A 26584-nucleotide genomic window follows, 5' to 3' on the forward strand; every position below is an offset into this window, starting at 1 on the left:
CTTTCCCACATTTGGAGTCATACTGTAGGTCATTCTTTTAGACAAATCATAGATGACTGGCCAGTGGCCACTACTCGCACTTTGATATTCACATGATTGGAGAAGAAAACACTTTGATTGTATTCAGTTGGTTTCCCCAAGAGAGTGTGTGTGTGTGTGTGTGTGTGTGTGTGTGTGTGTGTGTGTGTGTGTGTGTGTGTGTGTGTGTGTGTGTGTGTGTGTGTGTGTGTGTGTGTGTGTGTGTGTGTGTGTGTGTGTGTGTGTGTGTGTGTGTGTGTGTGCGTGCGTGCGTGCGTGCGCGCGCGCGACTGTGATGAACAACATGCAGCTTCACTTGTGCTCCTCTGCAGCACAATTGTTTGAAAGTTTGAGATGTTTTATAGCCTTTAATGACTGCTGTGTGGGAGAGGGCCCACTACACCTGACCTATGCTTTAGGCTGGTTGCATATTTGAACAAGGAATTTCAAAGTGCTTTAAAGGAAACGTTAAGCGCAAATTCCGACCCTAGTGCACAAAGAAACGCATCATATAAGGATACAATAAAAAAATTGTTTTTGAAACATTGAGAGAATAGAATATAACAATATAAGCTAAACTAACAAATGAGAAACTCCCAAATAAAGTATTTAATAACAAATGAGAAACTCCAAAATAAGGTATTTAATGCAGGGCTGCCATAACATTGGACTGTTTTTTTTTTGGGGGGGGGCGACTCCCCAAGCAGGGGTCTGTCTGCCTGTCCTTCTTATGCCCATATATGGAGATCTGTATATCTGTCTGTCCTTGTCCCTTTCATGGCCAGATTTGGAGATACCTGCTGTTATCAGTCAGTATATGGCCATATATGGGTATGCCCACATATGGGCATATCGGGGGTATCTGTGGTAGGCCTACTGGGAAGTCCTTGCACAGTGGTAAACGTCTGTGGAGAATGTCTGAAGAGTGCAAAGTAATTGTGGAAAGTGGACTGACTGAAGAGTAATCAAATGGCAGGTGTGGGGAATTCAACAGGTGTGGGGAATTTGGCAAATCAAGCCTAGGATGGGGTTGTCAATTGTCATGGCAATCAATTGGCTCATTTGGGCCACAGCCAGTCTTTTTTGGTGGTTCTGGTCTGGACATCCGCCTATCCTACTGAGTGGACTCTGAGTCCGGGCACTGCACTCACTCGGGTCGTCTGCGATGTGTGTGCAGAATTTGAAGTCGGACGGTCCAACGGTTTTCGAGATACGTGGATTACAGACATACAGAGATTCGGTGCATTTTAAGATGCGTACAATTTCATCCATTAAAACGCAAAAAGTAGGTCTACAGAAATTGATTTGATGACTGAAGCAATGTAAGACTCCTCTAAACCCCTCTTTTATAATAACCATTCATTACTTAAAAGTGAATATCTCTGTAATGATTGCATGCACTGATCTAGCTCCGACGGAACCTCTCCCTCCGCTGTATAGCTCCGAGATGAGGTTCCTCGTTTCCCTCTGCCGTTTGAGCAGGACATTGTCGCACATTTTCCACTTTACATGTTTCTTACCCCTTTCTGCACATCGTATCCAAAAAGTAAAGCTTTTCCGCCATTCTCTCAGATGTTTTACGTTCTAGCGCACCATAAAAGCTATCCAACGAGTTGAAGAAAGTATTTAATTTGCCTCGGTCCTCATCCGGTTACATGTTTTTAAGACATTGCGCAAGAGTTGCGCCCGTAGAGATAACATTACTGATTCCCCTACTGGTCGAATGTTGAATTGCATCTTCTAATGCAAAATATTATGGAACCGGCTGAGGACCGAGGCAAATTAAATACTTTCTTCAACTCGTTGGCTAGCTTTTATGGTGCGCTAGAACTTAAAACATCTGAGAGAATGGCGGAAAAGCTTTACTTTTTGGATACGATGTGCAGAAAGGGGTAAGAAGCATGTAAAGTGGAAAATGTGCGACAATGTCCTGCTCAAATGGCAGAGGGAAACGAGGAACCTCATCTCGGAGCTATACAGCGGAGGGAGAGGTTCCGTAGGGGCTAGCACTGATCAGACCCTCCAAGCGGGGGTCTGGGGGTCCTCCCACAGAGTGTTATGGTGAATTTTGTGAGTTTGATACAAAATTAAGGAGAAATCATGGAAACGTGACAATCAATTGAAATCAAGGACTCGGAGACTGTGTGGGGAAGAGAAGTGTAATTGGACAAGATTGTTTCATATATCCTTGAGTAGCTAAGAACATTTTTTCAAATACCTGTATACCAAATACCTCAATATATTATATTTTTTCTTCTCTGTGTTAACAAGCATGTGCAACAACATAAAATAATGTAACCTCCTTCTGATCAGTGTTTGGATCTATCATGTTATGTATTGCGCACACACACACACACACACACACACACACACACACACACACACACACACACACACACACACACACACACACACACACACACACACACGCACACACACCAAACAGAGGCGCGCCAGCAGCCTCCAAGTTCAGTGCGAGTAGCAGCCAGTAGCAGAGCGCACGGCAGCAGAGCAGACTGACGGATTGACTGGGGGAATAAAGAACCGTTACTTTCTTACCGGCTGCCTTATGACTTGTTAATGGTGTAAGAACAGTAAGAACCTTATGACTTGTTAACGGTGTTGGAACCTTATTACTTGTTAACGGTGTAGGAACCTTATGACTTGTTAACGCTTGTAGCGAGACATCCATCCTTCGAGAGGCGATCGAATCGCAGAGATAACCGTTTCCACAATACTTTCACATTCCAGCGCACGGGACGCACGGGGGGATAACATGAAGGCGAAAAACCTTGAGCAGAGCTTGTCTGATTCCAGGGAGCTGGACGGGTCCTATGACCAGCTGACCGGTGAGTGGACGGGCACTAAGAGCCCCGGCGATACATGTGAATGCTGTAGGGTAACAGGATCGGTGGGCACTTATAGGGACATCTGGGCACCTTGGCGATTTTGTCCAAAATATTAAAAAATAAAGTAAAGGCTATTAAAGTAGGCTATACATGATTAGAACATGCTCAAACATCGACAATTAAGGTCTAGTAATATTAGACCTTAATTGTGGACCACAATTGCTACTACCTGTACATCATTTTGTACTCATTTTGGGGCATAAACAAGAAGTTGAAGGATAACATTAAGTCTGATAATGATGTAGGCCTACCGTGCATGTTCACTTCATACTTTACATTACTTAAGACCATTTTTCAAATATGTAAATAACATTTTGGACCAATTTGACATCGAGGTGCCCAGATGTCCCCTAGTGCCCACCTATCTACCTGTATCCTGCTGTAGCCTGTGGTAAAAGGTGCAATATGTCATCCATAGTAGGCTATATACCTCCATTAGTGCTGTTCTGTCTAACTTCTTTGTAGGATCATGGATAGTTGACATTTCGCAACCTGTTCACTGACCCCAGTGTTTGTCAACCTTTCAAGGACCAAAATGTATATCTTTGAGACCTAAAATCTACACTGTTTTTGATTGACAAGTACAGTCAAACACTTAGTCTAAAAGGACCACACAAAAAAGTCCAGCGGAGGTCCTATATATATTCAATTTATCTGTAATATCCTGGGGGTTATTTTTAACACTGAGACTGTGCAAATGGAACCAAATGGACCTCAGAGTGAGAGAGTTACCATACCATACCCATACCCCACGTTGAGAACCACTGCGCTTAACCTGTTGTGGAATAACAACGCACAGGTAAATATAGATATTACCGTCAAACACCTGTTTTGGTCACAAAAATAAATACATATTGCATCTTTTAAGGGCATGTGTTGTGCTGTTGTGTAATGTTGGCGTATGATGGATGGGTTGTCTGTCAGAAAGATGATGGTGTGTGATGAAGATGATGGATGATGGAAGATGTTGGTGTGTGATGGAAATGTCTGTCAGAAAAAGAAAAATGCAATGATGGTGGTTTCGCTGACCTGGCTCTTCCATGGGTGACTGACCACGATGTTGACTGTTCCGACCAGTCGGTTCTTGGCTTTACAAAAGTTACTGTGTGTCTGATTATATCCAGGCACATTCTTCTGAACAAGGCGAGTGTTTGGTTGACAGTTGCGATCAAATTGCTCTTTTTAATGGCAATTGAGTCATTGATTGTATTCAGTTGGTTTCACCAAGACACGTGTGTGTGTGTGTGTGTGTGTGTGTGTGTGTGTGTGTGTGTGTGTGTGTGTGTGAGTGAGAGACCTGTGCGTGTGTGTGAGACCTGTGTGTGAGACCTGTGCGTGTGATTCTTCCTTCTGTACCTGAGGGCATATTTTCTGCTTGGTGTTTTGTAATGTGACACAGATGGAGCTAAATGCCAGCCACAATAGGATGGAAACATGACGTCTCTGCCTTAAACACCCCTAGTCTCGTCTGTTCTCAGCTGTTTGTGTGCAGAGTGAAGTGAGGACATGCATGCAGCTCCAACCCACTTTCAACGCTTAGCCTTTCTAAGCATTCAAAGCAAGAGAACGTGCATTGATTGATTGAATACTTTATTAACAGTTTGCAAAAAGTGCAGTGGTACGATTATACAATGACGCTAAAAGGATAACACAAAAAGCCCTGAGGGCTTATTTCCATTGTGGTCCTGTGTATTCCATTCATCAGAACGAATTTGACCCCATGTTTGTGCCGAATCTGGGTTGAGTGAGATCAGTGGAGCTCACCTCTGGTGTTGTGCCTGTGTGTGTCTTTTACGCTATTGAAGTAGTCTTGACAGACAGGTAGGCCTACTGTACACGGGTATCCCTGTTTTCTTGCGTATCCTGCAGACAATATTATTGTTGATGAAACAAACCAACTGAGTGAACCTGCATTTTAGGTTTTAAGTTTTCAAGCCATCACTGTGATCACAGGCCGCATTCCATTGTGATTTGAGCAGCAGTGGTCACTGTACTGTGAGACGAGAAGACCTATTGCTTATTAAGTGCCATGCTGTCTAGAATTGTCTTAACCTCTTATGGTTGAGTGGAGTCCCCCATGGCTCTATGCCGGTGTCTTTTCTGTTATTTGTCAGGAAAGCTTTTGCTGAAAATAGCCGATCAACAAGCTTACGACAAGCTTGTAAGCTTGTTGATCTGCTATTTTCCTGCGAAAGCTTTCCCCACAATACGGATGCTGGGGTTTAAGTGGTAAATAAAAACGCATGAGCACACCGTACCTCAATCTTGCGGATGCGGAGGGAAGTTGTGTCGGTCCAGACAGGCACAGCTGTGTGCCTGAGGCTCTGAGTCTGTACACACAACCGATCTAATCTCCTTTCCACTCGGCCATGCATTAAAGCAGCTAAACGGCCCTATTTGGAGCACATTTAATGCATCCCAATTTTAGATAAGATTGCTGGATCTCTCTGCTCTGTGTGTGTGTGTTTGCGTGCGTGTGTGCGTGCGTGTGTGTGTGTGATGAACAACATGCAGCTTCACTTGTGCTCCTCTGCAGCACAATTGTTTGAATGTTTGAGATGTTTTATAGCCTTTAATGACTGCTGTGTGGGAGAGGGCCCACTATGTGCTTTAGGCTAGCTGCATATTTCAGCAAGGCGATTCAAAGTGCTTTACACAAAACATTAAGAACTAATTCTGACCCAAGTGCACAAAGAAACGCATCATAAAAGGTCATTTGAATACAATTAAAAATAGTTATTGAAACATTGGGAGAATAGAACATAAGAATAAGATAAACTAACAACTGAAAAACTTGAGAACTAAGTATTTAATGCAGTGCAAGAAAATGGTTCAAATAAGCTCAGTAACAGGCAGCGGCAGGGTGAAAAACGAAAACAAACGGAGATTTTGTTTTACACAGCGATTGTGGGGCAGGCGACCGCCCTAGTGTAGCGGTTAGAACATGCACCTTTCATACGGACGGTTATGGGTTTGAACCCTGCCAGGGGTCAACGTCAGCAGGGCCATGCTGTCGCAAACAGGTCCCTAACGCCAAATTAAATGGGTTCAGATCTGAGCTCCTGCAGGAGGCATGTCTGAAGCCTGTCCTGGACAGGAGTCTCCAGACGTAAAAACAGATGATGACAGGGATTGTGTGAGGCGATACACCTGTGTGTAAAGTGCTGACCGTTTTGTTCGGGAGAAAAGTTCAACCTTTGAAGCAGCTACTCAGAGCATCCATATCAGACACTCAAGAAACATTGACTTTCTGTTCCCCTGACGGCTTGCCCCCCCCCCCCGAACCTTTATCTTTGCCTTGATGCCACCTGTGACTTTGTCCTATTGGCTCAGGTTCCATAATCAATATTGGATTAGCATTCGACAAAAGGTTACATTTCAAATTTACTGCGGGTGATTGACAGCCCTGACCTGTGAAATAGAGAGTGCAATGATAATATGGCTATGCTCTTCTGACGTATTTAACTTATTCACTGCCACTGACGTAAAAAACGTAATTTTTTCCAATTACCAAATCCGCCACTGATATAAAAAACGTAATTTTGTGCAAAAAAACGTTGATTTTAAAAGATCTCACCGTCCTTCATCTCTCGAAGTGACACATTTCATTGTAGCACACCCGGATACGGAAATGACGTCAATCGAAGATTTCCGTTTCCGCCTGCCGCCGCTCTAAACCTTCTGCTAAATCGCCATTATCTCGGCTTTGTTTTTCTCCGCCGTGGAACGCTGTTTTGAAACTGCTACTACTGCAAAATGGAATGTCGCCGATTGAAAATTTCTTCTCTGGGCCACTCACACAACTACCCTGTGTGTCTACAAACAGTTGAACACGCGATCATAAGGGATTTAGCGAGGTCTGTGTTTTCCGTTTACATGGCGAAACGTGGTGTTTTTACGCTGGGCTGGTGGACAGAGACTCCGCCCCGATCGGAATGTCTGTTGTCTGAGCCACGTGCACGTATCGCCGGTGTAGGAGCTCAGTGTCTTGCCCATGGACATGAGCCAGGGCTGGGAATCTTATGTTGCCCTATTTTATACTTTGTACATAAGTTTGTTCGCAGAACTTCGCACTTCTTCCAACAAGCTCTCAATGCATCACATTGTGCGTTGGGAGCTTATAGATCTGCTAATTATTTTTATAAAGTTGCCACGGTCCCTTGCTTCCCAACGTCCACCTAAGAAAGATGTATTTTTTCATGAGAGCTGAGGGGACAATTTATTTGGGTGGTGGAGGAACAAATTACATCTCTGCCTTAATTCTAAATGGCTTTTTTGAAAGCTGCAAATTGCATGATTGAATTCTACTTTGCCACGACTGCGCGCTGGGCTCGAAAACATATGTAGCTGTGATAAATTGCGTGGTTATTAATGCTATAAATAGTAGGAATATACTTTATATGTGATGTGGCTTAATGCTGTGTAGCCAGATATACTGAGCTGTGAAGAGATGCTAATCTCTGTGTTGACATTTATTGCCAAAATGGGGTTTCACAGTAGAGTGTACAGTGTGTGTGTGTGTGGGTCACTGCTGTTTTATCCACTGGGAGGACGTAGAGCCTTTGTCCTATTCCTCCCACCCAACACTCCCTGCTGACAGGTGCCGCCCCCAGCCCTCAGGAGTACTTGCATTGATAAAATACCTCAGCCAAATACCCCCCCCCCCCCACACACACACACACACACACACACATGCACACACACACAGGCTAAGTATGTTCGTATAGACTCTCAACCAGATGCTGCGTGGTGGACTCGAACCCCAATACTCTGCGGTGGTGGGCACTGTGCCACCAGAGCATCGAGTAAGCGTCCCTTTGGGATTTTAACGATTCCCTCTTAACGGTCCGATTCCTTAACGGTTCCCTTTAACGATTCCTGTAGGCCGGGGGTTCCAAATGGACCCTTACAGGTCTGTGTAACTCTCAGAGTTATGGTGGTCCTTGAAATTAAAATGTTTGAGAACCACTGGTATTGTAATTGTATCGCAGACGTGAAGTCCACATACCAGCTCTGACTGTCTGTGTAAAAACCGGTTCCGGAAATGGTTGCAAAATGTGATGGAACCGATTCCGGTTCCTCAATGTTGGCTCCGGTTCCTCCGATTCCGGATCCCAACCTTATCCATGGGCCTGTGTGTGTGTGTGTGTGTGTGTGTGTGTGTGAAGATCCAATTTGACCCTCTCAGAGTCAGAGTGAAGTAGATTTTGCAGTGTGTGCACTACAATGTGATTTGTGTGAAGACTGCTGGGATCACGACTTTATGAGAAAATATATTTATATAATGTGTGTGTGGGAAGAACTGCTACAGGTGAGTCACTCTCCATAGTTACGAGCAACATGTATGTGCGTGTGGGAGAGGGGGAGAGAGAGGAGAGAGAGAGGAGGGAGAGAGAGCTGACCAGAGTTGCTTAAAGGTAGCGTGGGTGGTCTCCCAACCAGCAGCTTTGGATTTGAGTAAAGAATACACCCCCTCCAAAAAAAAAAAAAAGAACATGGAGTTACTTTGTATTTTCTTCTTTCAGCCTGCGGCAATGCATTATTAATAATAATAATAATGATAATAATAATAACACATCAGACTTATGTAGCGCTTTTCTAAGTACTCAACGATGCGCTTCACAGAAAACAAAACAAATGACTTGACACCAAGTGCCCCCCATTGTGTGTGTGCGTGACAGCATGTGAGCGCACGTGTCTGTGTGTACTACAGAGCATGGCATCCCCCTTTGTGTTTAAGAGTAGAGGCTGAAAGATGAGAGGTAATTATAGAAGCGAGCGAGCACGGTAATCTCCTTTTCCGCCTCACATGCCAAGTGCAAGAGGAATGATATTTCACGTTCGCACACACACACACACACACACACACACACACACACACACACACACACACACACGCACACGGAGATGGCTGCTCCATACGCAGTAAAATCCTCTGTTAATGTAACCACTTAAGCCCTAAGTACACATCGTCGTATGCCGAATAGCAAAAGCAGCAGATCTACAAGCTCACAATGATGGTGATGTGACATGTTATGGGCTTGTAAATCTGTTACTTTTTGTTGTTTTTATAAATGTATGATTTTAAAAAAATGTTCCTAGAGCTCACCTAAGGAACAAGCCATTAAGTGAGCCATCCTAATAGAGGGATTCATTGACCGTCTGTCCATAAGTGCCTCCATATTTGGGCAAGACTGACACTGTGTGTGTGTGTGTGTGTGTCCGGGGCTAATCTCCCAAGAGTCAGCAGCACCACTGCCTTAAACGTGTAATGTTGTTGTTAGTAGGAATAAACACCAGGGAAGTGGATTTAGAAAGGGGAGGAGCCAAACTGAGTTCCTGTTTATACACAAAAAAGGAGGTGGTGCCCTCAGAGGCAAAAACAAAGGGTGAAAACGATCTTTTTAGTTTTATCTTTTGAAATATTGAATGTTTTCAAAACTTACATTTTATACTGGAAGTAAAATGGAGAGGCAAATAACTCCATATGCCATGTCCTTAGTCCGATGGTCCATTGTTCCGGAAGTACTGTTGGTCAGACAGCCCCCAGTTAACCCATTAAGACTTGATGCCGATTCTACAAATGCCTTCATACTTTCAAGATTTTTCAAAATGTTTTCCCAATATAGCAGATGTACAAGCTCGCTGTGAGCTTGTATATCTGAAATGTTTTGAATAGCCAACGCAAAAATTGAAAATGACAGATGTTTGCCCGGTTTAAATGGGTTTAAGCAAAGTATAAATCAGGATTTTAACTTCATCCCAACCTTATACAGTAATTGGGACGCACCGTTCCTCTTTCTTGCTCCGTTTGGCTCTCACGTTCATTTCACGACCTCCAGAAGCAGATCCAACCTGTCACTCCCCATTATTCTCACCCGGAACAACTCCTTTGAGTGTAGGAGGAGAATTAGCAGGCTTTTTTTTATGTGTGTGTGTGTGTGTGTGTGTGTGTGTGTGTGTGTATGAGTTTATTCTGACATTGTTTAGTCATTTGCTCTGAGTTGAGTTCAGGTGAATAGGGCCCCAAGACTGTGCTTCCTTTTCGTTACAACATAGAAATAAATCATAATTATTTGAGACAAGAATTCCATTTTGTGTGTGTGTGGGATGGGTCAGACCGTCAGAGATCATGTCAAGCTCTCAAATTAATTGGATATTATTCGTACATGACAGAGAGAAATGATCGCCCACAGCAGGGGAGTCAGCACAATCCTAAGGATATGATGTACAGTACCACGCACGCACACAGCCACACACACACCTTCACTCACACACACATACTTATATACTCACACACGCACATCCTCACTCCTAATAATTGGTGTGTATAGTGTAAATGTCTTTTTGAAGAAACTAATCAGATCTAAATATACGTAATCATGACTAACACAGGATGGACAGGACCTTGCACGTTTTATTACAAGATGTAAATATTGATTTAATTTTTGGCAACCCATTTTTGTCAAATGTTGAGAAGGAATTCCCATAGCCTGTATGGTAATCCAGTGGTTCTCAAACTTTTTCATGTCATGTCAACCCCCAAATGGATATGTATTTGGCTGCGACCCCCATCTCAAAACATTTTTTTGCCAGGGATGTAATAAGCTCATAGCGTGGCACAGAGTGCCGCACTATGAGCTTGTAGATCTGCTATTTTTGAATAGCTAAAGCATAAAATATGGTTAAAGAGGTGGTGCCATGTTTTTGCACTTTTTCTGTTTTTCATGTGTCTATGAGGTTGATAGAACTTCATAAAGCCCCCCGCTGGTGTTTTTATGGTGTTTTATGTCTTCTCTGACTATTTGGAGTTTCTTCCTGGAGGTTGAAACCTTGAGGGTCAAACGTGCCAATAGAGAAACAGCGCTTTAGTGACATCACAAAGCCATACCCTCCCCCTCATTATCATAACACAACAGGTGTGGGCATGAGGAGGAGGAGGGACTAGGACAGGTGGGTGGTGCTAAGGTGGTGGAGGAGGTGCTAAGGTGAGAACCAGGTATACTTAATGAACTGGAGGCGTGTCCACATAAAAACATAATTTAAACAATTTCTGTACACTTTTTTTTTGTTGAAAAAAATCCTTACATAATAATAATACCTTCTGATCAGGTTTTAGGGTTGAAAAATATCATGGCACCCCATCTTTAAAGTGGTTAAACTTATTGTGACACTATATTAACTAATTTTGCTGGAGACCCCCTGGTATCCCCCCAAGGACCCATGTGGGCGCCGGACCCCACTCTGAGAACCAATGTGTTAATCCATTTAGACCTGTTGTAACCTATAGGTCTTCATACCTTTCAATCTGGGACAGCATATGTGTCACATTTTAGATGTTGATATACAGCAACATTATTATGCCTCGAGCAAGACACTGAACCCCTGACCTCTCCCGATGAGCAGGTTGGTGCCTTGCATGGCTTCTCTGTGGTTGGTGTGTATACTGTATGTGTGTGTGAATGGGTGAAAGTAATGCACGCCGCAAAGTGCTTCAGAGAAGGCGCTGTTTATATAAAAGCACCATTTAACATTTATTTGACCTTTTAGCCCGTGACTCATTTAGCCGTCTCTCTCACAGTGGCCCTGGATGACCGAGTGAGAGTATACTGTTGACATAAACAAACCAGGAAGAGAGCTGACTAAGGCGGACGTTCTGTCTCCTCTCGTCTTCAGCTCGCCGGGAGCAGCAACATGCTTGATGAGACGGCTTTGACACGTACACAATAAAACCATTTTCTCCTGAACTATACGATCACGTGACATCACAGAGGATAATAACATAATGGAGCGGCTGCTGTCGCGCTACATTAGCGGACTCATTTTCTCCCCGCACGGTGGTTCGTAGTGTCACGTGTGCTTCGCTATAAAAATAATCTTTAGATTGTTGTCTGTAGTAGGCACACAATGCCCTATCATCACATGTGTTGTTGAGATGAACAGCATAGAAACCTTAAAAACTGTCCCCCCCCAAAACACTACTGTTTTGTTTGGTTAATGTAGGTGACCAGATGTCCTGAACATGCGTGCGCATTGATTTAAGGGTCCCGGTTTGAGGAGCTGAATATTTGGTCACCCTAGGTTAATGTCTTTTTAAAGCTTACATCCTGGTAGTTTATTGCGCTCTGCATACTGTATCTCCAATAAGCATTAATACAGTTTTACAACTTAAATCAGATTTTCAGACCACTGCTAACTGAAAACAGGTTTCATGCAGGGTGCGCGACTTTGTTGACCTTTGAATATTTTATTGACAGTTTTAAAAGTACAGCAATATGTAAAAAAAAAAGACAAGAAAGGGATAATCACTGAAAAGCCAAAGGCTTGTTTCCATTGTGGTCCATGTAAACATACAAGCAACAGTACGGAAACAACGATAGAAAGAAAACCTATCAAAATATGCAGTTAAAACGATTCATGATGAGCCAGGCAAGGAGCGACGTCACCGAACAGCGAACGCCAATTAAAGCCTCACTGAATGAATGAGGAAATAAGGGACATTGAGTGCTTCCTCGACCCCACTGTACATCCCATCAGCCAGGAAGCGACTGGCTTGTGTGTTTGGTGTGCATACTCACACTAACACTAAATGAGGGCAAAGATGGAGCAAAGAAAAAGGTACTGTAAAGTTCCTTTAGGGACACGTTATGGCAGGAGATTAACATAATTTCATTGTTCTGAGAATTTAAACGACGCCATGGAACTTTATCCCATTAATACACAAATGTAAAAAAAAAGAAATCTGAAAAGAACGTATGTTGCTATATCAGTGGAGCTCAAACTTTTTCATGGCAAGACCATGTATTTGGCCGCCGACCCCCCCCATCTAAAAATATTTTGTTCCAGGGACCCCCAGAAGCATGGATTCGTGTTAAAATTTTTAGTTTAAAAAATATATATATTCAAAGATTTGCACAAAGCTCATAGCGTGGCACAAAGTGATATGCTATGAGCTTGTCTGCTATTTCTTTGAATAGCCAAAGCATAAAATATGGTTTAAGTGAAGAAAAAAAACGACAAGATGCTTTCCCGGTTTTGATGGGTTAAAGGGAGACAGTAAGTAACAGCGAGGCACTGTGTCACACTGTACGCAGGCAATCAAACATTAACAGTCACAAAAATTTAGATTGTTCGATACATTGGTCTATATTGGTCCATGACGTATAAGCCCGGATGGGCTGATTACACAGAGCTGCCCTGTGGCAGAATCGTGGAGATTTTAATTCTCTATAAGGACTGATTCCAGGGCCGAGTCTTGGCTTACATCACTGAGGCTGTCGTAAGCTATTTGGTCCAATGTCACCTTCCTCCATGTGATCGTTGTTGCTGCTGGGATCCTATAATGGCCGTCATGGACTAATTAATGAGCTTGATTCAAACGTGTCGTCTAATGTACTTGGACATGTCTGACACACGTGGACTCATCGCCGAAGCCTTGCTTCATCCCCTGGCCTTGGCTCAAAGACACAGAGATGTCAAGCTTAATTTATATACATCGTATTATGACAGTGTCGCAGAACGGTCAGAAAGAACTGACCTTCACGCTAACAAGCTAACGTTGCACTGTGACGTTAGCTTGTTAGTTTGAAGATCAGTTATTTGTATTTTGCGTTTTTCAGGTCAAGGACCCCTTAGCTGAGAGACAGATGAAGCAGGGACCCCAACTACATATTGTATAAAATTGTGTTGCAGATTAAAGTTTTTCATAGATTTCATAGACAGCTTCATAGACTTTGACAGCACTATCATCAGTGTATGTATGGATTCATGTTCATGTGTATTTTCAGATATTTTAACCAACTTGACCTTTGGTTCTGTAGGCTACTTAGTCTGCTCTTTTTCCCCTCTACACCAAACCTCTTTGCCGAAAATAGCCGATCTACCAGCTCTGAACGCTTCACAGTGCGAGGTGTTGAGAGCTTGCAGATCTGCTATTGGTTCCCCTCAGAATAGGGATGCTAGGTTCAATTGGTCAATATCCTATCTCACAAAGATTTGGCCCCCCTGTAGTTACTATGAGGACCCCCTAGGGGTCCTGGACCCCCTGTTGAAGACCCCTGGCATAGAGATTTATTTTACAAAGGAAGAAAGAAACAAGTCAGATAATGTCAAATATTCTTAATGATAAATAATTTACATACAGTAAATTGCATGTTTAATGGAATGCAGATGAAATCCCCATAGGTAGCCTGTATGTTTTGGTAGTCCACTAGCTTGCCCATCCTAATCTGCTAATGCACTCTCTACCCGACGTCCCAACGGTCCTGTTATGAAAGCACACATGCTCACATATCTATGGTGGATCTGATGAGTCAACCTATCAGACCTCAGCGATTTAGATTTCAGATATGTGCACATCTCCAAGGTAAAGTGGATTAGATGCTGGGACGGAGGAAATTACCAAGTTTTTCTATAATTGGGAAGTCGTCCTTCCCTGCCCTCTCCCCCAAGACCCGACCATGATTAGAACACCGTCTGACTGACATTGCACTTTCGTATCTCTCTCTTTCTCTCCCTCTCTCTTTCCCTCTCTCCCTCTCGGTCTCTGTACCTGTCTCCCTCACTCATTTTTCTTTTTCAAATCAGATTGTGTAATAATCTATAACCCAAAAGAATGTCTGCGCCATGACTCTGTCGACACTGCTGCCCCCCAATTTAATCTCCGCTACGGTTATCTCTCTCTGTCTTTCTCTCTCTCGTGACCTTGAACTTTCTCTTCTTCCTTTTCCCAACGCGGGGGGAAACACACACACACACACACACACACACACACACACACACACCTCTCCATCTCACTGAGACCGTAGCTCTGTAACAGGGGTGGAAGCCAAAATCAATCCTAACGAGTTTTAATCTTTGACCGAATCTACGGAGGGCTGTGTGTGGGGGGGTGGTGGTGGTGGTGAGGGGGGCAATCGTTAATTAAAATAGGCCCAGTTCTCCTGCCTCTCTCCCACTGTCTCTTCTCAGCAAGCACAGCCATCTATAATGCCCACAGGAGAGGAGAGGAGAGCGAGAGGAGAGGAAAGATGTGAAAGGGGAGCAGATGAGAAAGGAGGATGGGAGGCAAGAAGAGAGGTGAGGAGAGGGGAGCAAAGTTGTGGAGAGGAGAGGGGAGTAGAGGAGAGGAGTAGAGGGGAGAGGAGAGGCGTGGAGAGGAGTGGAGAGGAGTTGAAAGGGGAGAGGAATGGAGAGGAGAAGAGAGGAGAAGGAAGGAGAGGAGAAGGAAGGAGAGGAGAGGAGAGGAGACGGTAGGGGAGGAGATTGGAGGTGAGAGAGGAGCAATATGTGGCTTGGAAGCACCGATGAGACCCCCTCTCGCCCCAGACGTACATAACGAGCGTTTTGCATTGATGAGCGCTGCATGGCCCAGCATGGATCAGAGTCACTGATTGATTGACAGATTGGGTACACCTTTTAAAGTGTGCTGGAGTCCTGTGTCATCCATCATGCACATCTCCCGTGACAGGTGATTGGCTGCGTGCGCCCGTCTCTCACACGCGACATCTGATCGGCATTAGAGGATGATTTTGTGCCATTAGCGCCAGTCATTTTCTATTAGATTGACAGCAGCACAAGGGAGGAGGAGGGGCAGGTATTGCTTAGTGTGTGTGTGTGTGTGTGTGTGTGTGTGTGTGTGAGCATGCAGGCTGCCAGTAAATGGCAGTAATGTGGTTGTGAGCACTGAGCAGACCTACGGAGACCATTTAGTGGATTCACTGCAGGTCATTCAGTAACCGCTACAGTGTGATTGACATGGAGGTGGACAGAGTAATGAGCGCAGCGGGACACGCTGCCCTCATCACCACGCCACCCGTAAATTCATTCATACCTACAGAGGCACAAGGACGCACACACACACACACCCACGTGCACGCACACATACAGCAGGAGCCCGTAGGGGCCCCAGGAGATGGCCAGTGGAACACAACACCGCAACACGACACTGCAACGCTGGTCGGACAAATCAATTACTCAGTTCAGACAGAGCGGTGGACAAGGTCTAGTCAATAACAAGGAGACACACGCACACACATGCAAACACACAGGCATGCATGGACCTACACACACACACACACACACACACACACACACACACACACACACACACACACACACACACACACACACACACTAGAAGTCAGGAGAAAGTGCATTGGGTGAACGGTTGTCAATATCCGTCGGTTAGCCAGTTAGTCAAATAAACGCAACGTCTCCTGCATGCTATCTGACAGAGTTAACCACAAAACAGACACTGCACTTGGTCTTTTCCCTTTACACCAAATCTCTTCACCGAAAATAGCCAATCTAGCAAGCTCAAATGCATCGAAAGACGTTGAGAACTTTAGATTGGCAATTTATGGCTAATGTTTTCCCCAGGACCAGTGTTTTCCAAAACTCGAGTCACTTCCTGGCTTGCCTACGTAATTGGTGATGTTTGAAAATACAAGTCAAATAGGACCCTGCCAGACTGTGAGAAAAAAAAAAATCCACCGAACGTAGCAAATCAGTCTGGATTCCAGGCTACCTTTTTTTCCCTCTACACCAAATGTCTTCACCAAAAATAGCCAATCGACACGCACAAGCTGTGAGCTATTTTTACTGAATGTTCATCCCAGAATAGGGACGCTAGGGTTCATGTTGTTAAAGAGGGAATGTTTTTCTTCTACCCAAATGAACCCCCCAAGCATGCATGCACACGTGTGTGTGCGCGCGCACACACACACACACACACACACACACACACACACACACACACACACACACACACACACACACACACACACACACACACACACACACTGGAGAGTGATACTGTGTTAGTTAGATCACACAGTGTGAATTTTGTACATCTCTTACGCTGGCTTTGGAAGCTCAGAGCTGCTAATTGAGACCTGCTGCCAACGGATTTGAAGTGGGAGTCCTGTTATTTCAGTGATGGAGGCATTATGCAAAAGAAAAACAAATCATCTGCTGACAAAAATTGTCAGTATAGCGTTTTATTTCCCAAGAGCTTTTCCTTTCAAGTCAGGAAGTTTTCTTTTTATTATTATTATAATCCCAGTTTAATGTAATTTAACATGAGTTTGTTAGAGGCTTTGTTCACTTTGCTGACATTAGTGCGATAATTTAAATGCTAACTGAGTGAATCCATCAATTAACTCAGACTTGAGACATGGGAGAATGAAACCTCTCAGCACACATGAAGATGCTGTGGGCACACAGAGCAGTGGGAGAAGTAGCAATTTGTCTCTGTCGGGTGGAAACCTCATATGTCCAAAACTGTTACTTTTCAGGGAGCGGTTCAAATAAAAAAATGGCAAAAGCAGCAGATCCACAAGCTCGAAACGCAACGCTTCGCGCCTCGCGCTTTGCTTTTGTGTGACGCTGTATGATCAAGTTGGGCTTTAATTTACGAAAAAGTTTGAATATAGAGATAAGAGGTGTCTGCCCGACAATACCGCAGTGTAGAAATACTGTTAAATTACTGTCCACCGCTGGCAGGCAAGATGTGACTGTAAAGTTTGCCAAACTTTCAGCTGATACTCTGTAGCTGTGGTTCTGCGACAAGAGAACACTCTCAAAATACACCGGTATTACATTAGTTGCCTACAGAGAGTTCAGTTAGGCCACGCATCATTAGTTCCATATCGTTTTCCATGCCAGGCCTGGGCCTCTTCTCCTCTCACTCTGGACCCAAAATGGATGCCGGCCTGTCAGCCCCGGGGCGCCACGTTGTCACGGATGACACTTCCTGACACCTTCCGTCTTTATCTCTCCCGGAGCAACGCTGATGTCAGCCAGATTCTGCAGCCAGCTTAATATTCACCGTAGGACAAGTTGCAGCGAATGAGAGAACTTATTGGGGCTCTAGAATGGAGAATATGTTTCAGGGTATTGCTGCTACCCGTGTGAGATGTGTGTTTTGAGAAAATGTTGGAACTTGCTGAGTTGGATATCTTGATCTTGCCTCACGGAGTGGTGTGACAGTTTGTCCTGATTTGACTGTTGAGAGAGCCGGCATCATCCCACATCTTTTAATGCCTTAAGCCCAATTTATACCTAGTCGTACGACGGTGGACTGCCCCCGGAAATAGCTGATCTGCAAGCTCACGGACGCAACGTGTTGTGAGCTTGCAGATCAGCTATTTCCGGTGACATCCTGAGGCCCCAGGCTGCATAAATTGGGCGATACCCTGCATGCGCTCACACAACGGGAGCGACATTGCCGGTGCAGTACAGTAGGCCTATGTGTCGCTGTGATGCTGTGTCCCTGTCGCTTGCAGCCAGATCTGTTGGGTGCTGCTCACCTACTTTTGAGGAAGTTGAGAGCTGAAGGGGAGTTGCAGCCTGTCTGGAAACTATCTGTATAGTTTCTAGAAGGACAACTAGAAATAATTTCTGATATCATTTTAGGTGAGAAATAGGACACGCCAGTTGCTCAATATTGATTTATTTAACATTGATTGATTGATTGATTGAATACTTTATTAGTCAGAAATGTAAACAGCACAAGGTACTCACTATGAATTGAGTACATGGGGACCTCATTTGAAACAAGCCATTAGGCTTTCATGGGCTTTTCAATCCTATTTAGTTGACCTTGTATTTAAACTGTACACTACTTTCATGTGCTTTTTTCTGCAAACTTCTAAATAAAGTATTCAATCAATCAATCAATCAATCAATCAATCAAACAGTAAGACATTAAAGCCAAAAGGATAAGACAAAAAAGTACTGGGGACTTGTTTCCATTGTGGTCCTATGTAACATTTACAATAGATAGTTTAATAGTCTGTTAACGATAATCGCGAGCTTCCATGCAGTATTGGGGAGTCCGTAATTTTACTTGTCCCCGCTGTAAAAGTACGTAAAGAATGTTAGGTCGACTATTTACACATACAAGTATGACACCTTTTGTGCTGACTAAACATTTTGTGGATTCCGGTGACTTTTCCTGTCCTAATATTTTCATCACTCATGTGTGAATTTGACATTTTGACAGTACTGTAATCTATATATATCTATTTAAATCATGTCAGCAGCTATGCCTGTCAGGAGAGCTCGGAGAAGCAGGGAGAAGAACTGCAGACATTCGTTCATCTCTGTTGGTTCAAAACTGTTTTGACACCAAGTTGCGTGATGTGGTCACCACTGGCCAGGCAGCATCTCGCCACGCCATATCACTGAGCGGAGCCTAGCAACCTTTGGAACTTAACAGAATCAGAATTATTGTCACATCACAGGTTTACAGAAGTAAAAAAAAGTGGGTGAAATGTGTTTTCATGCAAGTAAGAAAGGGAAGAAGAAGGGGGGTGGGGGGCAAGGGGGAAAAGAGATCAATCAAGGAAAACAAGCAAATTATCTACATATTTACACGTACAGTATAGTACCTGAGGTAAGATGAGCATAGCAGCAAATGTATACTGTGCATGATATACTATGGCCGTTAGTTATTGTGCTAGAAAGCACAAAAAAAGATAAAAGTCAGTCCGTTTAGGCTACATGGGATTAAGGTGCTAAATGTCAGCGTGTGTCGACCGCATAATCCACATAAAGTAAACTGACACTGGTATAATCCGCAAGTAGGTCCATGAATATTTTGAATTTTTTAAAACACAAATCTTCTCTTCTGGGGAATGCTTTAATTGACTCCAATGGGTATAGTCTGTTATGGTGCTTGGATGTGGGGATTGAAAAGTCCCTATCCTCCACTACTGCGTCTTAGTAAACCGATTACTCACACTACAACAGCCAAAAATACCAGGTCTAGCTTGTCGATTGGCTATTTTCAGCTCGGTACACCATCATATGACAAAGTATAAATTATGCTCCACAAGTTCCAGTTCCCCGCAGGCATGCAAGGCCAGCATCATACTTTCTTATCAGTTACTTGAGTCTCCTAATCAACACACATTGCACACACAAACATAAGTGTGCAGCAATGACACACACACACACACACGCACACACATGCACGCACACACAGCAGGTTTGATGGATTGTTGAAGTGATCATTACCGAACAGCTGATGACATTAACATCAATGGCTGGCCCGCCCCTGTGTGGTTCGCCAGATAACTGTTGGATTCTGGGAAGGAGATGGGAGAGAGGGCTGAATGAAAGAGAGAGAGTTCGGTTCCAAAATCCATTATCTACTGTGACAACTTCTCTTAGTAGTAAAAAACTAAATCATGTGGATTTCAGGGCCCTACTGACAGTGTGCACCAGAAGTTTTATTTAAAAATCTTAAAAGTAGTTATCTCCTCTGGGGGTCCCTGGCACAAAACATTTTCGGATGTGGGTCTGCGACCAAATGCATATCAATTTGGGGGTCCTTGACATGAAAAAGTTTGAGAACCACTGTTCAAGACAAAAGTGTCCCATCTCACACCCGGCGCAAAGCGGCGCAGATACGGAGCACACTGCTGCCTGCAATCGAAATCCCGATTGACCACCCGTGTTCAACATGGTAGATGACATTGCTGAGGGATTCTGCATTGAGGTTCAAACATTAATTAACGATCTGGGCCAGATTAGCCGTATATTACGCCAGGCGGTGCCCGCTGGCACCAGCCAATATGTCAAGCTGGGAGGCATCGACAGTGTAGATAATTTTTGGGCTCAGAAACGGCGGATAAACCATTATTCAAGCACTAATAAGAAATAAAACAAAAAGTAGCTGCTGCTTTGCGTCTAGAGACGTCTTAGAGACGAGCAGTGAGGATAGAGGGAGGGAGAGTTATATCGTTATATCACATTATTAATGCATTACTCATGAGCAACACAAAATTGCTACAATAATAGAGAGATGAAGCATTGACCTCCCACTACATATACATAAAATTGTGTTGCAGATTATACTTTTTCATAGATGGCTTTATAGACTTGTTTGACAGCACTATCATGTTGGATTCACAGTAAGTGTGTTTTCAGACATTAACCAACCCTAAATACTTAGTAAACTTGACCTTTCACTCACTTCCTTTTCCCCTCTACACTAAACCTCTTTGCTGGAAAATAGCTGATCTACAAGCTCACAACGCCTCGCAATGCGTTACTGGTTACTTTGAAGATTTTGATTGTTATTACAAAACATACATTAACCACTTTAGCCCTATATACTGTATCTGCTATTTTTGGCTAAAGTCGGAATAGGGATGCCAGGGTTCAAGTGATTAATGTAAAAGAAACATTCGATCACTCAACGATTTGTCAGACCCTGTGTCGTAACTCTGAGGACCCCCTGTTGAAGACCCCTGGTCTAAACACTAGGTTAGGATTCATCTTCCAGTGAACATGTATGTGCTGAGAGAGTTCCATGTCTATCTGCTGTTAAGATGTTGTGATATGCAAGTACAAATACTGGCCTATGGAATAGCACTAGAGGAAAGACCATGGGGTCACCAAAATCAGTACGGGCCATCCTCCCAAGAAGCATGAAGGCCAGAGCACAGAGAATTCCTTGCCATTCCTGACTGTAGTTTTCAATGTTGTTTTGCACAAAAAAAGGAGATCATTTGAATCTTTCTGCAAAGGATTGCAAAGAAATCACAATTGCACTGCCTGTACTGTATATTTTATAGATGGATATTCAACGAATGTCTATTCCATAGATATGTGAATACACTTAGTGTGCCAGTGGGAAATCGCAGCGCAACACTTTTGTGACGCAGGTTGTCTAACGTTTGTGCATTAGCAGAAGCCACTGGGGGATAGAGAGGATGAATGGTAGATTAGTGATATTGTTCCTCCTTTTAAATTAGCACACCACTAGGGATCTCGTCTGGTGTTGTATTTAACTCTGACTGGTGGATTCACACAGGTGAGACTGCAGGAAGGCTTGGATCCATGACTAATATTAGATGTACTGGTAGCTCTCAGAGCCCTAATTATGCACAAAAGATGTGTACTTTGGAGAGAGAAGTCCAAGGGAACGCACACTCATCCAAAATGTTACAACAGGTGCAAGAAAAAAAAAAAGGACTTGAGAAAAGTAGTGCGCACTTGCTTTTTTTGCTCCCAAGGTGATTATTATTAGTTAAACTTTTTGACCTAAAAAGGCCCTCGTCAGGTATATCAGATGTACCTCATGTACCTGACGAAGACCTTTGAGGTCAAAACGTTTTACTATTAAAATCACCTTGAGTGAAAAAACTAAACAACTGTGGGTGGACTAACTTTTCTCCTTTGCTTTGTAAAGGAGAACATATCGTTGCTGTTTTTTCGTAAATGAACGCCCTACTTGATCATTCTACAGCATCACACAAAAGCATCAAAAGTAGCAGATCGACAAGCTCAAAACACGTCGCTTCGCACCGCGTTTTGAGCTTGTCGATCTGCTACTTTTGCTGTTTTTGAATTTGAATCCTGAAGAGTAACTGTTTTGGACATATAAGGACATATGAGGTTTCCACCCAACAGAGACGATATGTGGTTTCTTCAACAGTCAGCTTATGGGAGTACGGTAGAAAAAAACTAGCCCGATATATTGATTCGGCTGATATATCGGTCATTATTTAACTTTTTTGACGACCTCAGTTTTGGCAGTTCCGTGGCGTATGTGTGTACTTTTTTTTACCACTTTCAATCTGGCCTCCCTGGTTAGGGCATGGCAACATTATAGGGCAGGCTAAAGCTTTTGAAACTATACAAAAATAGCTAATCTACATGCTCACAATGCGTTCCATCGTGTTGATTTATATTTTATACTGTATTTACTTTGTTGCTCGTTCGTTGTATAATGAAAGTTGAATATTTATTTTCATACTGTACTTTGAAGTTTAATAGAATCATACCTAGATAATCAAAGTTGTGTTAATTTTTATTTATTTAAATATTCTCAAATAGAAACTTTAATAAAATCTAAAACATTCAAATTGTTTGCAGGATTTTGCTCTTTAAAATGTTTTAAACGGGTCAAAACATCGATATGGGGTCTATCACTCTCTCAAATCGGGATCGGCATTAGACCCACAAATCTGGCAACAGCCGGGCTCTATAAGACAGTGGTTCTCTCCAAACCTTTTAACCCAAGACCCAAAAGAGAAATGTGATGTCTCCCCGGGACCCAAACTAGTGAAAATAGCCGAAACAATAAAGCTCACAACACGTTGCGAATATTGTGAATTTTGTTTCGGAGATGTTTGAAAATCTTTTGAAATAATTAAAAACAAAATATAGGTGAAAAAAAAACAGGGACAGGGTTTTTAATCGCGACCCAAATAAACGGGTCCCTCCGACCCAATGTTTTTTGGGGGAGTCAAGTTTGCTTTGAACAGATCTGTGTTCTTGGCAACCTGTGTGCTGTACGCACAGCTTCTAATGAGAACAAATGATGGAGATGCAGGGAGGGCATTAAGGATGCAACGCTCACACAAAGTCATTAGGAGGCCTAACCATTATAAATGACCGCTGTCGGGTGGAAACCACGTATGTCCATAGCCATTTCTTTATTATCATACATTTTTTTTAAACCAATAAAAAGAGTGAAAATAGCCGATCTACAAGCTCACAATGCGTCGCATCGCGGCGCGTTGTGTGCTTGTAGATCGGTTATTTTAGTGCGACACTCCTGTATGATAAAGTAGGGCATTCATTTAAAACAAAACACAAAGTTGAAATGCGGGATATACAAGGTTTCTGCCCGACAGCAACGAAATTGACCACGGGTTACAATTCACGCTGTGAAATTTGGGCCTGTTTTTCCTACGCCTGACTGAGACATGCCTGTTCTGCAGGAGTTATTACCGTTATGAGGTCAACATCACCAACTTATTTAAACGGTGCTTGATGGTACTGTACATGCAGCTCCTGTTAGACGCTGATGGTCACTGAGCACCACTGAGATATAGTGAAAGATGCACTTTCATGCATGCACATTAATATGACAGTAACATTTTGAATGCTTTATGCCAGGTTGAAAGTGTGTGTGTTTGTGTCTGTGTGCGAGCGCATACAGTGGTGCTGAAATAACCTCCAAGGTTTCTTCACTATTCCATTATCCCCCTTTCCCTTCATATGCAGTTAAAATATACATTCAAGAAAACATTTAAAGATAATATAGTAGATAAATAATATAAAAAATCATTATAATTCAATACATCAAATATTATTACTAGTATGCGAGACGTCCACATTTTCGTCTTTGTTTCTGTCTTTTGTATCAATGTTTTGCCATTGTTTCTGTTTTATGTATATTATGAGGTAAAAGGGTAGGTATAAGCTATGGCTTCAGCCTACACCTTTTCCATGTGTGGTTTTTGTGCTGTTTGTTGTGACTAACTCTGTACATGGCTTAAGACTGAAATAAAACCATTCCTTTCCTTTCCTGTCCTTTCCTTCCCTCTCTAACTCTGTCCTGTTGGCCATATGGTGACATGTGTGTTATGTTTCCATGGCTTGAATGATAAAATCTCTGCCATCCATATCATGAATAATGAAGTGATGATGTACCATATGGAGCTGTCTCATCTTCTGAATGAGAGTCAAAAGATGTTTTCCACTATAGTCAGCATCTTGTTTTACTTCTTAACAGTATTCAAGGTTAGAATGTATTTGTTTGGTGGAAAGTATAGCACCTTTTATCCTCTGCTGATTTTTGTTTTGTTGAAAAAGCTCCCTAATCTGTGTTACTAGGAACAGTTCTTTTGATGCTTGTGCGTGCGTGCCACAGTATGTCATTGCTATTCCTGAGTTGAACTTAATATTATGGATTCATTACTGCACCTCACCCCATCTCACATCCTTTCGTCTCCCCCCTCTCACCTCCTCATAGATAGATAGTCCTTAGTCCTTGCAGAAATTCCTTTTGCGCCAAGCAGCCATCAGGACACAGAAATACACAATACATAAACAAGCAAATAACACAATACATAAACAAATCACACAATACGTTGACAACACATTTACTCAACACATCCCTTACAGAGAAAAGAAAGTAGGGGTCACAACTCACAATTACCCCCGATTCTCACACACAATCCACTCACACCTCCTGTCTTCTCTTCACCTCTCACCTTGTCTCCTCTCACCGTGTCTCCTCTCACCTCGCCTCCTCTCGTCTCACCTCACCTCCTCTCGTCTCGCCTCCTTGCCTCCTCTCGTCTCACCTCCTTGCCTCTCACCTCCTTGCCTCCTCTCGTCTCACCTCCTTGCATCTCACCTCCTTGCCTCCTCTCGTCTCATCACGTCCGGCCTGGTCTCCTCTCCTCGCCTCCACCTCCTCCTCTCGCCTCCTTCTGGTGTGGTCTCCTCACATCTGGCGTCCTCTCTCCTCCGCGGGGCAGAAAGTGATTAAAGTTGATGTAATAGTTAATAGGGGTTCCAGCTCATGCCTGGATGGTCACACACTATTAGCGGAGCAATGGACACTCTGTAATGGAAGATAATGGCTGGGGAACGTGGCACAGTGTGTGTGTGTGTGTGTGTGTGTGTGTGTGGGGGGGGGGGGGGGCGGGGGGTCACAGGACAAGTTACTGTTGAGGGTGGTGAAGGCTCAACGTTGTAATCTTTTAGCTTTTTTGCCTTTTAACCTTTTTCTCCATTGTTGTGTCGTGGCGTCATGCCAACTGATTCCTCCCCATACACGTGTGTGTGTGTGTGTGTGTGTGTGTTGTCACTGCTGTTGTATCCTACGCGTTAAGTGGTCAGATGAGTGGTCAGATGGGAGAACCGCTGCACTAGACTTGGTTTCTGCTTCTGTGATTGTTTTTTTTCTGTTTACATGCAAAAAAGTTGCAAATAGTTTATCCTTGTTTTCTGGCAAGTCTTCTGTTAAATCTGAGTTGACGGGGAGACAGCAGGCGTTCACAGAACCACAAAATTAGCAAGCCTGCAAAGACCCCCACTGGGAGTATGGCATAATTAATACACACACGCCGCATATCACACATGCATGCATACACACACACACGCACACACACACACCACATGTACCACACACACACACCACATGTACTGTATATCAGGCAAAGTATACATTATTTTTTATGTTCATGAAGTTCCTCGTTAAGCACTTTAACCCTGGGGTCCCTATATTGGGCAAGCTCTTATAGGGGAAAACGTTCTAAAATTTAAATAAAGCAAATCTATATTTGCCTTTATTTTGATAGAACAGTGTAGATTGACAAGAAATGTGGAAAGAGTCTTATCTAGGAGTAACACGCAGCAAAAGGTCCGTCGGGCTCAGGAATCGAACCCGGCCTTCGCTGTCAGATTGCATCAGAGCCTATACAGCAGGGCTACTCAACTTAACCCATTAAAACCTGAGGCGATTCTTTAAAAAATCTAAATCTCAACAGTTTTTTGAAAAGAATCTGGAAAATATTTTTTCAATATTTTTCAAAAATAGCAGATCTACAAGCTCGTAGCGCAGCACTCGGTGCCGCGCTATGAGCTTGTATATCTGCTATTTTTGAATAGCCCAAAGAAATCTTAAAATGAGACGCAGATGCGTCCCCGGTATTAATGGGTTAAGATGGCTCAGGGGCCACTCAGCAAAATACCAAAAGTCCAAGGGGCCGCAAGCTAAAAATGACGGTCCTATTTTGGATTTTTCAATTTTGTAACACACACTACGCATTGTTATTGTTATAAGAAAATGTACATTTTGACATCATATTCTTTTCACTGTACCTGTTTATTTTGTGTGTATG

General features: G+C 43.2%; 1 protein-coding gene across 1 annotated transcript in view; it reads left to right on the forward strand.

The window, feature by feature from the left end:
* Positions 1 to 2794: 2794 nt before the first annotated feature.
* Positions 2795 to 26584, forward strand: part of LOC308100205 (A-type potassium channel modulatory protein KCNIP2-like) — a gene marked incomplete at both ends in the record, with an annotated part of 190470 nt that continues 166680 nt past the window's right edge. The window contains one exon of the mRNA XM_080449163.1: positions 2795 to 2867. Within this exon, the coding sequence (XP_080305289.1) occupies positions 2795 to 2867 (73 nt within the window). The remainder of the gene's footprint in view (positions 2868 to 26584) is intronic.

This window comes from Gymnoscopelus braueri (genome assembly GCF_963280865.1).
Source record: "Gymnoscopelus braueri genome assembly, chromosome: 14".
Lineage (NCBI taxonomy): Eukaryota > Metazoa > Chordata > Actinopteri > Myctophiformes > Myctophidae > Gymnoscopelus > Gymnoscopelus braueri.